The sequence below is a fragment of the Leptopilina boulardi genome, unplaced genomic scaffold (genome assembly GCF_019393585.1).
Source record: "Leptopilina boulardi isolate dan_hultmark-lab unplaced genomic scaffold, ZJU_Lbou_2.1 LbouV2_31, whole genome shotgun sequence".
NCBI lineage: Eukaryota > Metazoa > Arthropoda > Insecta > Hymenoptera > Figitidae > Leptopilina > Leptopilina boulardi.
The window spans coordinates 2,242,842-2,258,290 of record NW_026137874.1 but is presented as its reverse complement, the minus strand read 5'-3'; the positions used below and the strand labels follow the sequence as shown (position 1 = coordinate 2,258,290).

The 15,449-nt window shown below is 25.1% G+C and overlaps 3 protein-coding genes across 5 annotated transcripts; 2 read left to right on the top strand and 1 right to left on the bottom strand.

Annotated features, from left to right (window-relative positions):
* Nucleotides 1-366: 366 nt before the first annotated feature.
* LOC127283327 (mediator of RNA polymerase II transcription subunit 19) lies at nt 367-2,941 on the bottom strand. Its single transcript, XM_051308112.1, has 4 exons — nt 2,227-2,941; nt 1,845-2,001; nt 1,673-1,772; nt 367-1,588 (listed from the first exon to the last, which is right to left on the bottom strand). Exons 1-4 carry the CDS (start codon nt 2,411-2,413, stop codon nt 1,304-1,306), a joined length of 729 nt encoding a protein of 242 aa, XP_051164069.1. The 5' UTR covers nt 2,414-2,941; the 3' UTR covers nt 367-1,303.
* Nucleotides 2,942-3,147: 206 nt separating this feature from the next.
* LOC127283317 (phospholipid-transporting ATPase ABCA3-like) lies at nt 3,148-12,475 on the top strand. Of its 3 annotated transcripts, XM_051308094.1 has the most exons (26): nt 3,148-3,359; nt 3,447-3,609; nt 4,859-5,248; nt 5,325-5,590; nt 5,729-5,890; nt 5,981-6,218; nt 6,321-6,488; nt 6,568-6,755; nt 6,829-6,990; nt 7,081-7,189; nt 7,259-7,413; nt 7,494-7,655; nt 7,723-7,794; nt 7,910-8,048; nt 8,124-8,361; nt 8,460-8,619; nt 8,695-8,902; nt 8,990-9,514; nt 9,606-9,731; nt 9,825-10,058; nt 10,194-10,466; nt 10,535-10,809; nt 10,886-11,033; nt 11,094-11,304; nt 11,410-11,623; nt 12,241-12,475. In XM_051308094.1, exons 3-26 carry the CDS (start codon nt 4,906-4,908, stop codon nt 12,421-12,423), a joined length of 4,959 nt encoding a protein of 1,652 aa, XP_051164051.1. In that variant the 5' UTR covers nt 3,148-3,359; nt 3,447-3,609; nt 4,859-4,905; the 3' UTR covers nt 12,424-12,475. The 3 variants fall into 3 exon arrangements, with proteins under 3 accessions (XP_051164051.1, XP_051164052.1, XP_051164053.1); XM_051308095.1 differs by lacking the exons at nt 3,148-3,359; nt 3,447-3,609 and adding an exon at nt 4,328-4,509; XM_051308096.1 differs by lacking the exons at nt 3,148-3,359; nt 3,447-3,609 and adding an exon at nt 4,758-4,781.
* A 139-nt stretch (nt 12,476-12,614) lies between these two features.
* LOC127283325 (cytochrome P450 6k1-like) lies at nt 12,615-14,977 on the top strand. The gene is made up of 6 exons (XM_051308109.1): nt 12,615-13,014; nt 13,113-13,845; nt 13,908-14,132; nt 14,196-14,473; nt 14,546-14,729; nt 14,796-14,977. Exons 2-6 carry the CDS (start codon nt 13,194-13,196, stop codon nt 14,960-14,962), a joined length of 1,506 nt encoding a protein of 501 aa, XP_051164066.1. The 5' UTR covers nt 12,615-13,014; nt 13,113-13,193; the 3' UTR covers nt 14,963-14,977.
* The last annotated feature ends 472 nt before the right edge of the window (nt 14,978-15,449 follow it).

Here is a 15,449-nt window from a genome sequence, read left to right as displayed (position 1 = left end):
TCCACGTGACAATTTATGACAACGGAAATAAATAATTTCATTGTTAAAACAGTAATTATTTCCAATGTCATGGAAATTTTGTAAAAACTTCTACAAAGTAGAATTATCAATTATAATTTTCCTTATATGATAATATTTTACTAGATAATTTACATTTTAATGGAATTAAAAACATACTTTTTTTTATTATTTTCCTTAATAAACAAAATTAAAAGAATTAATTAATCAACTGTTGTTATAAAATTGCTCATTTTGATTTTTAAGACAATGATAATTTTAATAATTTTCTTTAACATTTGGCGATGATTAAGTGTTTTTTTTTTAAATTATTTTTTGTAAAAAAAAAATGAAATTAGAGATAAAATATTTAAATTCTATTAAACTATTTTATTCACATTTTCGCCATTATAAATACTACAAGTAACATGACAAAGTCCTGTTTGCAAATGATTACGTGCAGTAAATGGCTACAATTCACTCACTCATCATATATAAATACATGATAACAAAAGTTATTTCTTGATAGTTATCTTTTATGTTATGCATTGTATTTTTGCACTAAATTGTGAATCCATTTTATTATTTTTCAGGATTCACGTATATATTTATTTATATATTTATATAATGAAGAAAAATAATTACAGTAAGTTTACAATTGAAATTATACTTTGGATACTTTTCTTTTAAAAAAAGTTATTTTTAAAAAAAAAGTTGTAAATTTCCAGAGTAAAAGTATCATTGAATAATTTTTTATACAAGAAAAAAAAAAAAGAAAATAATTTTTTTTTTACTTGAGCATTGGAGATGACGCTAGTTTTTCAAAATGAAGAAATCGGAGAAATTAAAATAGTAATAATTTATGTGTGATTTTAGTATAAAAATAAGAGCTCTTATAAAAATGAGTTCAGTTTCGCTGTCTCTAACAAGAATTTGTAGAAAAAGTTTAGATGAAATTTGATTACTTTTTTTTTCTGATTAAATTACGATTAACGTAATTCGATTTTTTGTTTTAAACTAAAGTCTCGCCGATTCCAAAGTAGAAAAAAAAAATTCGAAGAAAGAAATACTTTTCTTTTTTCCTTTTTCAATGGAATGAAAACGGCGTTAATCTCGCGAAAAAGAGAGAAAAAAAATTCTCCATACAAGATTTCGTTGTCTGCGATCGACAAACGAGAACTATAAGTAGTTTTTATTTTATTTTTTTTTTCAAAATGAAAACGAAGATATTTTTTTTTTTTTTTTTTACTTATCCTACAAGAGCGTCGCGTCCATATTCGATAAGCCAAGAAACGGAAAATTGAGATCACGAGTTAGAATGTTGAGAAGGTGTCAATCCACCAGGATATTCAGGGCTGTGTTTTTGTTTTTTTCTTTTCTTCTCTTTTTTACGCTTCTTTCGTGCCTCCTTCTCCTCGTCGTGACGCTTTTGTTTCTTGTGTTTCTTTTCATGTGTATCCGTACCACCAATGTCGGTGGTAGTTGTTTCCTGTCCACCAGGAACCTCTCCAGGTTTATGCTTATGCTTTTTATGTTTATTTTTATGCTTCTTCTGAGGAGCTTGATTTATATATCGATACTGTTCGGGAAGCTGTAAATTTTTATAAATTATTAATTGAATTAAATACGAAAATTTGATAAATAAGTTAAAAAAATTTCTATAAATTTTACTTACTGGACCAGGATGAAGTCTAAAACCAGCGAGTTGTACACTCGTTAATGGTAAAAGTTCTTTACCACAAATTGGGGGTTTGTCTATTACAGAACGAAGCGAACTGTAAAAATTAATTAATTGTTAGATGAAAATAGAAAAAAAAATTGAGAAAAAAAACTAGATAAATTTATACCTGTTATCTTGATGGCCAGGAGTGTCGATAATACCAGGTAAATTGGGAAGAAATGAAGAGAGCTGTTCTTTGAGCTTTTTTCCGCTAAATTTACTATAAGTATGCTCGAGGCTATGATAGGCCATCAAATTCGTAGCTCCTGTGAGTTCGCTCTCCCCTTAAAAAAAAAGATTTTTTTTTCTCATAATTTTTAATTCAGCTTAATAAATACAATTAAGAAAAATAAATTTATAATCCAGTGAAGAATTGGTCTAAAGTGAGCTAACACAATATTGCTCCCATTTTTGCTTGAGAGAAAGTGAGGTTAGGACATTGAACTTATGTGTGAAAGAGTTCGATAACCCTATATTAATAAGTAAATGAAAATAAATGAAATACTTACCAGGGGGTTCTTTCATTAAATAGAAAGGCCCACTGTGGACGATGGAGGGATTTTTGCCTAGAGAAATCGTCGTTTTAAGGGTCCCAGTCGAGTCTTGACGAGAAACAACAGGGGAGCGAGCACCCCTCGGTGAAGACTTTGGTGAGTATTGCTCCACTTTGCTACGAAACTGATCGCCCATCATCATCCTCCTTCTTTTTACTTCATCTCACCGTTCACTATAATAATTTATTCCTCGATATCGAGCTCGAGTATTGTCAAACTATACACTTCGAAATTGACAGTCTTTGTTGCTGCCATTTACAAATGATGGCAACAATTGTCCGTTTTATCATTCTCGAATAATCGAAACCGCGTTAAAACACATAAAGTACTCATGGTTTATTTTCGTTTATTTGTTTGACAACAACACTTGTTTAATTAAAAATTAATAATTATTAAAATATACCTATTTATTGACGAGAAATTCGTCCGATGACGAAACATCAAAGACGCTCGATACAGCTGCTTATGATTTTGTGTTTCAATGACACTATTCAATTAAATTATACCAAAATTTTATTAGTTACACTTACTCACATTGTAATCTAAACTAATAATTAAATCACTGTCACTAACTACACATTTTACAATGTTTTATTAAATATTAAATTGTCCCATGTATTATTTACAACGTCTTTTAATCCGCCATATTTGACAATAATGCAACGGAAAAAGTGGGGAGTGGACAAGAAATTCTATTGGCTTAATTTTATCCCTCTAGAGGGCACTGTTCAATTCAAATTTTGCCGCTCTTTCAATATATATATCTCTATAGTTGTTGATTTGTCCACGTTGTGTCAATTGATTGTTGATATTTGTAATTTATTTGAAAGAAAATACATAATAAACAAATTGTTTAATTTTAATGTCATAATTCTTTTTTGAATATGCTATATAAATAGTTGCTATTGACAACGTAATACGCATAATCATCAAATAAAAACATAACCTCCAACATTCAAGGTGTCATTTTTGACATTTATAAATTAAACATTTATTATCATTGTCACGATTGTCACTAAAAAATTATTTTAGAAAAATTTAGTCAGTGATTATTATTATTATTAAAAGAAATAGATTATACTATTCAAGTAAGTGTTTCTTATTTAATAATTTATATTTTTGTTTTCTGTTGTAAACATGAAATTATAAATTAAAAATGAATGTACATCTTTCAGGTTTTTACATAAAACGATTTTGTTAATTGTTATCACATTTTCCTTTCATTTTTTTTGGTATGTGATGTCATTTGTATATTGATATCATTTTTCATTTCCTCACAAGTAAAAGTATGAATCAATGTCTCTTCAGTTAATTTGTAGACTCTGCACGGTGCGTATGGTATGTTTATAAAATATAAATTATATATTTAAGTAAACCTCATCGTAAATATTAATTTTACTTTGCCTTTTTAAAGTTTTAAATTTATATATAATAAATAAAAAATATAAATAGAAAATATATAAATTTGTCGATAATTTCTTTTATTGTACTTGATAAAAAAATTTCAAGGAATAACTTACAATAAAGTGTATTCTTTTATCATGTACAAATAAAAAGATTAAATTTTTAAATTTTAAGAATTTTTTAATCTTATATTTACGATAAGATATTCGTTACTTTTAAAAGTTTTAAATTGAATATTTTTAAATCCAAATATCGTTATATTTATTGTTATTAGATACTTTTTTTTAATAATATTCATGTAATGTAAATAATTTTCGTATTGATATTGTATTATTTTAAATCAATTTTTGGAAGACAGGTGAATAAAACATATTCACATGTCATTACATATGTGAATGTGTTTTATTCACCTGTCTTCCAAAAATCGATTTAAAATAATACAATATATATACATATGGAAGAATTAAATATATAATTTGTATTAAATTTTCGTATTGATATTATTAAATAATTACAAATTATACAAAAATAAACAAAATTTGTCATTGTGTAACTTATATATTCTAAATTATCACTTCGATTTGATAACAAAGATAACAGTATGATTCATTAATAGTATTTTGATAAACTGGTTTTTATCTGTTCAATTAGCAGACAATATTTGCTAGCCAAGTGAAATTTTAACTTATGTATTAGAGGTTTAAATGTTTAAAATAAATGTTATTATTTTAAATTTTATTAAAAATAGAATAAAATAGTTTTCTGACCATTTTTTTGAAAATTCTATTAGTGTGTAAATAGTTAAAAAGTATAAAAACGAAATTTATCTTTCATGTAAGTATAAAATTTGTATGAAGTACTATATATATTACTATTTCTAGGATAATAAAAACATAGTTTTTCAGTATTTATCGCAAATAATAAATATTCAGTTTAAAACGTGATATAAATGTAAATTTCTCTTGTACCAATCAAATTTAAACACATTCTTCAATTTATCGTTTATTTAAAAATGAAATTTTGTACACATCAATCTGATTATTGCTGTATAAAAGAAAAATTTAATTTAATTAATAATTAATAATTAATTTTAAAACAAAATAATGGTAATGAAGTTTGTGTAATTAAAATTTAATTTTTTAGTTTTGTTTTGTTTTTTAATAATAAAAAAAAAAAATTTCAGTTTCAGAGATGCAATTATAAAAAATAGAAGAATAATTATAAATAAACATGGCTAGTGGATGGAGAGTTTTTATATTGCTCTTGTGGAAAAATTTTATTGTTCGAAGACGACATTGGTTAGTTAGTTCATTAATTCAAATTGGAATTCCTTTACTTATATTTGGATTGACTCAAATCTCCCGAGACAATATTTCAAAATATACTATCAATAATAATAACCCAGGAGGAAACATCCCCGATGCCAAGGACAAATATTATCCAATATTGTCAAAAGAAGACATGATTTATACAATGAAATACAGACATACTTATTTATATTATGCACCAATAAATAATTTAACTGTAAATTTGATGAACCTTACTGCCAAATGTTTAACGTATCCTACTGAAAGTAAATGTTTATTTTTCTTTAATATTTTTGAAATTTTTTTCCTAATTTTCCAATAATTTTCAATTACTTATTACAGAAATACATGGATTTACTTCTGAAAATGAGCTGTTGAAAAAATATTTTTCATTGGTGGATGATGGTACTTTTTCAAACGTTGAGGCTATTATTTTCAAAAATTCGGATATTAATAGTAAATTATTGTCCTATACTATTAGACCAGAATATATTTATTCATGGTATGATGATAATTTTCTTACATATCAAACTTTCATACCAGAACAAATGTGTCTTGATCAATCGTTCCTACAAATTAAAATGAATAATCCATTATTGGAAACCAATGTAAGTACTTGAAAAAAATTATTTATATAAAATTAACTATAAATATAAGTAATTTAATTCTTAAAAAAAATTGTACTGTTTATTTTAATTAAATTTGAAAATTTATTTTGTTTTTTTGAACTGGTTTTTATTACTTAGATTTCTATGCAACAAATGCCTTCACCAGCACACCAAGAAGAAAAACCTGACATTGATTTTTATATGAAATTTATGTACGCGATGGTTGCAGTTGTTGCATTTTCAATTCAGCTTAATGTGGAAACAACTTACCCTGCACAAGAAAAAATGTTGGGAGTAAATGTACTGTATTAATTTTCTTTTTTATTTTCTAAAAAAAAACTAGCAAACATATCTATTATTTATTAATTTAATATAAAAATAATGTTTCAGGTTTTAATGGCAATGAATGGAGTAAAAAATTATCAAAATTTATTAAGTTGGCTAATTAGTGGATTATTATTTAGCATACTTTATATTATTCCACGTCTTATATTACTCAGTATATGCTTTGTATCATGTCAACCATTTTTGCATTATGGAAATGTTATTTTAGTGGCGATAATGCATTTTCTTAATATACTTCATATTTTGTCCTTTGGTTATCACGTTTCTTCGTATTTTTCAAAATGTAAAGTATAGAAATATTTAAATTTTCTTTTTTTTTTATTGCTTTGTAATTATAAATTTAGTAGTTTTATTGATTGTTATTATAATAAATTATTTTTTTCAGCTATCCTTAGAGCATTGGCGAAAAATTTTTTTTATTTCGGAACATTTGGACTTCAAACATATTTTATTTTTCAAAACAAATTCACTGCAATACCATATATGGGAATATTGTTTCCTAATATGATTCTATTTCGAACTTACGAGGAAATTGATATTTACGAGAAAAAATGTAAGAATTTTCAAAAAAAAAAATTGTTAATTTTTGATTATTTAGATTAATAATTAAAATTGAATTTATTTTTTTTCAGTGGAAGGAGTAAATTGGAATAATATGTTTGTGGTTGGAGATATTAATTATTCTGCTGCTGGAAGTTTAGGAGTCATGTTAATATTTTCAATTCTTGGTACAATAATTCACTTTTTCCTTGCTTTATATGTTTCTGCAATTTTCCCAGGAAAATATGGAGTTGCCAAACATCCATTTTACTTTTTGAAGGTATAATTGAATTAAAATTTAATTAATAATAATTTAAATTTTGTTAATAATATAATAATTATCAAAATTTTAGTTTTTAACGCTAAAGAAAAATTCTTCTCGGGGAAAAATTTGTGATGTCAATTATAATAGTGAAAATATACTTTTCGAACCGGTTTCAAAAGATGTTTATGTTCCTGGTATTAAAATTCGTGATTTAAAGAAAACATATATTACCAGTTGGATTAATCATGCGGTGAGTTAACTATTTTTATTATTTCTCTCATTAAAAAATAATTAAACATTATTGTTTATAAATTATTATATAATTTTATTTTCCCTACAGAAAAAACAAGCTTTAGATGGAATTTCTATAGATTTGTATGAGGGTGAAATAACAGCTTTACTTGGTCATAATGGAGCTGGAAAAACAACAATGATGTCAATTTTAACAGGTTTTTTGTCAATCAATATTTGCAATAAGTAGATTTAAAAAAAAAAACTAAAAAAATATTTTTTTTTAGGTTTATTGAGTCCAACAGAAGGAACAGTTCTTATAAAGGGAAAAAATATTGCCAATGAAATGGATAAAATTGTTACTGATTTGGGACTTTGTCCACAGGAAGATATTCTTTTTCCCGATTTGAATGTCTTTGAACAATTAGAATTCTTCTGTATGGTAAATATTTTACATTATAAATTTTAAATTGAAATACAATTAAAAAAAATAATTCAATTTTATCGTTATAAAAAAAATAGTTGAAAAGTAAAAACAAATCAAGGGCTAATATAAAAAATGAAGTTGATAGCCTAATGAAGAGTTTGAAGATTTTTGAAAAAAGAAATGAATTACCTCCTAAACTTTCTGGTGGTCAAAAGAGAAGAGTTTGCCTTGGAATGTCAATAATAGGTGATGCTTCGGTAAGTTTTTTTTTACACTAGTTAATTAATTTTACAACAAAGGAGATAAATTATTAATTATTTTCAGACATTAATTTTAGACGAACCCACATCTGGAATGGATCCAGAATCAAGAAGAGAAGTCTGGGATATCTTGTTGGTAGAGTAGAAAATTAGTTATTTTATTATTATGTCAAAGATTTTTTTTTAATACAAATGAAATTAATAAAACAAATATATAATTTTAATAGGGAATAATTTTTTTTTTTTTTTAGAAAATGAGAGGAGAGAAAACGATTTTGATAAGTACACATAATATGGAAGAGGCAGATATTCTTAGCGATAGAACTGCTATTATTGAATTAGGAAAATTAAAAAGCTACGGCACACCTTTGTTCCTGAAAAAATATTACGGTTAATTTATTTTACAATAATTACGTTAATGTGTTTTGATTTTTTATTTATTTCTTTTTTATTTCTTTTTATTAGGCGAAGGTAACATGGAAGTAACGTTGTCTACAGAAGAGGAATACGACATTGACGAAATTAAAAATCAACTACCGGAGGAAAGTCGATTAATAAATACTGATGCTGGAAAAATGGTTTTCAGTGTTCCTTTCACTAATCGATTGCCCGATGTTTTGGACAGAATTGAACAAGAAAAAGAAAATTTAGGAATTAATGGAATTAGTGTTTCGCTAATAACTTTGGAACAAGTTTTCCTTCGGTATTCATAATAAATTATTTATTTAAATATTCTTTTGAGATATTAATTATATAATTTTCTGTAATTATAAAAATTAATTTCTTTTTCTTTAATTAAAGGGCAACAAAAGAGGATAATGAAAATTTGGAAGATGAAAATTTTTCTATAGAAAAAATTGACAACGTTGAAGGATTTCAACGTTTCTGGCAATCATTCATTGCGCTTATTTTGAAAAAATTTTTATTCATGAGAAAAAACATATTTACACATTTATTCATGGTATGAATTTATTTATTTTAAAGAAAAAAATAATTATTTATTATTAGGATATTGAGATATTTTTAATTTTCACAGATTATCATTCCTATAATTAGTATTTTTACACTTCAATCGACATTCAATAGCTTTGAAGATTTGGAGAAAGTTTCCTTTCGACTCGATAGCTACAATAATCCTCAAGCTTTCTATTCTTCGAATGATGATGGTTATGGACAAAAATATAAAGAGATAGTTGAAAATTTATATGGAAAAACTACACAAATCCATGGCAATATCACTGAAGGTTCGATTTTAATTATAAACGTTTGAAATTAAAATTATTGATCTTTTTTTTTTTTTTGAATTATAATTTATGTTTAATTTGTTTTAGCTATTATGAAGTTTGGTAAAGAAAATTATAACGAATATCGAAATAATTTAATTGTTGCCGCACAGTTTAACATTGATAATAATTCTTTAATTAAAAATGCGAATGCTTTATATTCAAAATTTCACAATAAGAATGTGCCGATAGCAATGAATTTGATTTCTAACACGATTCTCAAAAAATTGCTTGGCAATGAATATCAAATTGATGTGTCAAGACAAAAACTTCCTTTAAAATATAATTATAAATTTAATCAAACGGATATTGTTCTTAATTATGTGAGAGCATTTTTGTTACTTTTTTGTCTATGTTCAACTTTTGCTCTCTATGTAATTCAACCATTAAAAGAAGCAATTACTGGATTAAAAGAACTTCAAAGAATGACAGGAGTTACGTCCTATTTATATTGGGGAAGTTTTTTCTTATTTGATATTCTTTTCTTTTTATTCACAATTATTATTTATTTAATTGGACTTTATATAATGGATGTCAATGATAATCTACAATTATTTCATGGAACTGAATTAAGTAAGTTTATAATTTATTTTATTTATTAAATTTAAATTGAATCTTTTTATTTTATTTAATATTTTATATAAAAAATAATTTATGTTTACAGGTATAATGTTTCTCTTATTGATATTATTTGCATTTAATATGCTGCCGTTTGTTTATATATTCAGTTTTTGGAAGAAAAAAACTAACATTATCATAACTATCTTAACAATTTTACCTCCATTAATCGGTGAGTATATTAAAATAATTTTTAGAATGTTCAAATTATTATAAATGATAAAAAAATTAAAAAATTAAAAATGGAACTTTAAAAATTTTTCAGTTGCATTAGAAGCAATTATTTTTGTAATTATGTTATCAACTTCTGGTGACTTGAAGAAAGCTATGGATCAACGAGTAACTGAAAAAAAGTTTTTTATGTTGATACCGTCTGTAAGCTTCTTTTATGGACAACATTCTTTCTTTGAAACTGCAAAAAAAAATGCTGACTGTCGAAAAATACCAAAATACTATTTAGATATTGTTTGCCGATCTTCTAAAAAACACGATTGTTGTGGTATGATCTTATTTTAATTGTATTTATTAATTATTAATTTATTTTTATTTATTCAATGTCGATAAATTTTTTCTTTTCATTTACAATGAAAATGTAATGTGTGTTTAAAAATTTCTTTGAATTTAAATTTTACAGCTCTCAATTGTTCGGATGGAGTTTGTGAAAAATATTTTCCGTATTTTAATAATTTCGAAAAATATGATAGTTTAGAAGAAAGTATATTATACTTGTGTCTCACTTCATTTCTTTATTTCGCCATTGTTGTCATATTGGAACATAAATTAATTCAAAAATTATTTATGATGCTTAAAAAAAAGGTGCAAGGCAATGTTAATGATAAATTAGACGATCAAGTAAAAGCAGAGGAGATTTATGTTGCTAATGAAATTAAAAAATTAAATAAGCAAGGTAAAGTATTTTTTTTTCAATTAGAAAATATAATTAGAACAAAAAATAATTTTCCTTTTTTTTTACAGGCGAAACCTTGCAAACGCAAAGAAATAATTTCTTTTTGAATGGTAATGGAGAAAATCATTCAATTTATTTGGCATACGAATTAAGTAAATCTTATGGAAATCTTGCTGCAGTGAAGAAAATTAGTTTCAGTGTAAAGAAAAGGGAATGTTTTGGATTGTTAGGCGTTAATGGTGCTGGAAAAAGTACAACATTTCGATTGCTTACTGGTGAAGAATTTCCCAACAGTGGTATTATGTATTTAAATGGAAAAGACATTTCAAAAAATAGGCGAGAGGTATATTATTTTAGAGTTAGAAAATCTTTTTTATAGAACATCATTTTCTTAAATATCTACTTTTTTTTACTTACAGTATTTATCTCAAATGGGATACTGTCCACAAAATTCTGCTCTCCTTAATTCATTGAATTCTGAAGATCATTTAAAATTATTTGCATTACTCCGAGGTGTACCAAGAAGTCTTGTATCAATTGAAGTTGCAAATTGGATAAAAAGATTGAGTAAATATTAAAAAAAAAAATAATAAATTTAAATTTTTTAAAAATATTCATTTTTTTTAGAATTAAATCGTTGTTCGAAACAACCAAGTGGAACGTACAGCGGTGGAAATAAACGTCGATTAAGTATCGCAATTGCTTTAATTGGTAATCCTAATCTTGTTTTAATGGATGAACCTACAACTGGAGTTGATCCAGCAGCACGAAGATATATGTGGCACGTGATTAAATCCTGTCAATTAGGAGGACAATCAATTATTCTCACTTCTCACAGGTAAAAAAAAAGATGTCTTCAATTATTATTATTTTTTTGTTTTAATTAAAATTAAATCAATTCTACCATTTTAGAAAATAAATTTTAAATTTTTATTTACTTTAGCATGGAAGAATGTGAAGTTCTTTGCAATCGATTGGTAATAATGGTAAACGGTCAATTTGTTTGTATTGGTCCAAGTGAACAATTAAAACAAAAATTCGGTGCTGGTTTTGATATAAATATAAAATTAAATCCAGAAAGAACTGATGAAGATGTGCAAAATATCAAAAAGGAGATTGAAAATTTATTAGAGTGTGAACATCGCGATGAACATGTTGTGAGTATTAAAAATATTTCAAATATTTTATTTGAGAAATTAAAAAAAAAATTATTTCTTAAATTTATTGAGAATTAATAACAGTTTAATGATAAAATTAATCCATCTAAGCCAAGTTATATTTCTAAAAAAGTCAAGGTTTTACAAAAGTGATTATAGTTCAAATAGAATTTAAAAATTTTATAAGCATAAAGTTCAAATGAAAGTCTCAATTTTTCAAGGAAATAGAGAAGGTCAGTGTGAGAATAATGTACATACAAAAATAATGTGGATCGTGCGCCACTAGATTTCGTGGCTCGAAATATATTTTTTGTCTATAAATTGTTCGATCACTCACAATTCTTCAGTTAATCTGACGCAACAGTGCCGATAAGATTTAATAATTTTACGTATATTCTAAATATCTTTTTACGCAGTACTTCTTAATATTTTCTGCATTATAATTAATTTTTGAAAAATATTTTTTATATAAAAATAAAACTAGTTCTGATGAGAATGGTTTAATTGTCAAAAAAAAAATAAAATAATTGAAGTGTTTTATTTCTATCTTGACTTGGATGGATTGATCTTCTTTTTCACCACAATTATATAGTTAATTAATAAATATTTTCTAACAGGGTTATATAACTTATCATATTACCAATTCAAGAACAAAATGGAAAACCATGTACAGTGTAATGCAACAATTAAAAGAAAAGTACAATTGTATTGAAGATTATTCAATACTCTCAGCAACATTAGAGCAATTATTTTTACAATTTGCTAGAGCTGACAAAAAACCATTAACTGTTCAAGTTTAAAAGTGCTTTAGATTTTCTTTATTAAAAAAATAAAGAAATTAACAATTTTTTTTATACGTAAGAAAATTTATTAAAAATAAATTTTTTTTTTTCATAATTTACTGGAAAAAATGGTAAATTCAGAATTTAACGCGTGAATAAAACAGGAAAGAAAATAAAAAATATATATATATTTATAATAAAATAATAAATCCAAAGACAATATCTAGTTAAAGAAATATTAAAGAATAATAAAATAGCACAAATAATATTTACGATTATTTTTCATCTAATACTTTTTTTTCAGTATTATTGACTTACTTAAGTATTTATTTCAAATAACTATATTTACAGAGAGATAAGATATAAAAAGTTGTGTGATATGTGTTTTAATTTTGATGACAAATACAAACAATGTTTTACAACGAAAATATAAATACTATTTTATAACTACTTTATAATAAATGAAATAAATTTATGCAAAGTTAAATAGGAAAAAAGTGCAGAATTTGATAAAGTTTTATTAAAGTCAATATTGTGCTGTAAAATGCACTTTGGTCAAAAACCTATTGTATTGTTTAAGTATTTACAAATAAATAAATAAAAAAGAGTGTAATAAGTGTAGATGTTTTATTTAAAGAAAAATAAAAAAAAAAAAAACTAAATTAAAAAAATAATAGAATATTATTTTTATACATTTTTATTTTTAGTTCTTTATATCTTTTGGAGTAGTAAAACGTGCTGATCTAGTAATTTAATATCAAAAATTCAATTTTATTTGATAGTGAAAAATGTCATATCACTGTTTTCAATGGACAATCACAATAATATTTCCTCTATTTTGTGTAATTTTTTATCTATATTCAAAATACAAACTCACCTATTGGCAAAGAAGAGGCGTAAAAGCACCATATAAATGTAATTTAATTTTTGGAAGTTTCACTGATACATTAACATTGCAAAAGCCACCGGGAAAAATGTTGCAAGATATTTATGAGAATGCCGATTATAATGAACCATTTGTGGGATTTTATATTTTTCACAAACCAATGTTGATGTTGAGAGATTTAAATTTAATTAAGCAAATAATGGTAAAGGATTTTGATATTTTTCCAAATCGACGTTTTGGCGGTGCTAAACAACGTGATTCATTGGGTTTGATAAATCTTTTGGGAATACATCAACCTGGATGGAAATATTTACGATCGAAAATGACGCCAAGTTTGACGGGATTAAAATTAAGAAATATGGTACCGTTAATGACAAATTGTACTATTCCACTTGTGAATTTTATTGAAAAAGCAAAAAATAATGATAATGGATGGAAGGAATTTGAATTGAAGGATATTTCATCGAGATACACGACTGATATTATTTCTTCAGTTGCTTTTGGAATATCGACAAATTCATTTAATGAGAATAATGACGATTTTTGGAAAGCAGGTAAATATTAATATTGAAATTAATTAATAGAGATGGATTAATAATTATTTCTTTATTTTCAGGACAAAAAATCTTAACTGGTTTAAAAAGAGGAATTACATTTTTAATTCTATTCTTTGTCCCAGATTTGTGTAGCTTAGTGCTACCATTTTGTACAGAATATAGTAAATTTTTTCGTAAAATTTTTTGGGATTCCATGAATACTCGAGAGGAACTTGGCACCAAGAGAGGAGACTTGATAGATTCGTTTTTAGCCTTAAAAAATGGAGAACAATCACCGGAATTCAGTATGTAATTTTCATTTTCTTCAATTATCAGTTTTTTTTTAAAAATAATTTTATAATTTTCAGAATTCGAGGGCGATAATTTATTGTCTCAGGCACTTTCATTTTATGTTGCGGGTCTTGAAGCAACATCAAGTACAATTGCATTTTCACTTTATGAATTATCTCGTCACATTGAATATCAATCACGTCTTTATAAAGAAATTCAAACACATCTTGAAAATGAAGAATTAACTCTTGAATCGATAAATAAAATGGAATTTTTGGATCAAATTGTAAATGAAACATTGAGATTGTATCCTCCTCTTCCAATGCTCGATAGAATTGCCAGCAAAGATTATAAAGTATTGAAACAATTTTTTCTTATTAATAAATTAATAAAAATATTTAATTAACAAATCATTATTTATCGACAGGTGCCAGGAACAAATTTAATCATCAAGAAAAACATTCCAATTTATGTATCGATAAATGGAACAAATCGTGATCCTAGATATTTTGAAAATCCTAACGAATTTAATCCATTGAGAGAGAAAAATGAAATGCAAGATATCACAAGTACTTCGCTTGCTTTTGGTCTTGGACCAAGATCATGTATAGGTAATTTCTATAAAAATGAAGAAGCTTAAGAAAAAAATGTCCATTTTTAATAAATTTTTTTTTCAGGTCAAAGAATTGGTCAAGTTATTACAAAAGTTGCGATTATCACAATTTTAAAAGAATACATCCTCTCGCATAAGACGAAAGATGAAAATTTATTAAATCCAATTAATGTGTTCACAACTGCCGCTGATGGGGTTCACGTTCAATTTAAAAAGCGAACCAATTTTTAAATATATGCGGAAAGAATTATGAAAATAAATAACCACTGTATTTTTTAATGACAAGACTAAACAATTTATTGCAAAAATGACGATATAATTTCTTCAATAAATTCGTCTTAAAAATTAGCTAACGCAATAATTTAAGCGAAAAATTTGCTTCTCGAAAAACATTTAATCGATTTTTTTTGACATCTCATATTATAAATTATGGACAGTCGAAGCATCCTGGTGATTGGACGACATTAAATATGTATATAGATATATATTTAAATATATTTTAACACAATAATTACAAAAACAACAAGCGCTTAGACAGCGGTAGTCTCAATTGACTTAATCACAGAAAGTTTTTGGCGATAATCATTATTACAGACGCATGTCTTTGAAAAAAAAATCACCTTAACTCTTTTTTCCTTTTGTATGTATATATGTAAATCTTTGTACGAAGTGCAGCAAACAATTTCCATAATAACATGGAAAATATTTTTTCTTAACA

What these genes read in the sequence shown, in the direction of transcription:
- LOC127283327 (XM_051308112.1), bottom strand. Translation starts at nt 2,413, where the DNA reads ATGATGATGGGCGATCAGTTTCGTAGCAAAGTGGAGCAATACTCACCA. An exon ending in TTTAATGAAAGAACCCCCTG is followed by an intron (nt 2,002 to 2,226) that starts GTAAGTATTTCA and finishes TTTTTTTTTAAG; the next exon opens with GGGAGAGCGAACTCACAGGA. An exon ending in CCTGGCCATCAAGATAACAG is followed by an intron (nt 1,773 to 1,844) that starts GTATAAATTTAT and finishes TAATTTTTACAG; the next exon opens with TTCGCTTCGTTCTGTAATAG.
- LOC127283317 (XM_051308094.1), top strand. Translation starts at nt 4,906, where the DNA reads ATGGCTAGTGGATGGAGAGTTTTTATATTGCTCTTGTGGAAAAATTTT. An exon ending in AATGATGTCAATTTTAACAG is followed by an intron (nt 7,190 to 7,258) that starts GTTTTTTGTCAA and finishes ATTTTTTTTTAG; the next exon opens with GTTTATTGAGTCCAACAGAA. An exon ending in CCATGGCAATATCACTGAAG is followed by an intron (nt 8,903 to 8,989) that starts GTTCGATTTTAA and finishes AATTTGTTTTAG; the next exon opens with CTATTATGAAGTTTGGTAAA.
- LOC127283325 (XM_051308109.1), top strand. Translation starts at nt 13,194, where the DNA reads ATGTCATATCACTGTTTTCAATGGACAATCACAATAATATTTCCTCTA. An exon ending in TTGCCAGCAAAGATTATAAA is followed by an intron (nt 14,474 to 14,545) that starts GTATTGAAACAA and finishes ATTTATCGACAG; the next exon opens with GTGCCAGGAACAAATTTAAT. An exon ending in TGGACCAAGATCATGTATAG is followed by an intron (nt 14,730 to 14,795) that starts GTAATTTCTATA and finishes TTTTTTTTTCAG; the next exon opens with GTCAAAGAATTGGTCAAGTT.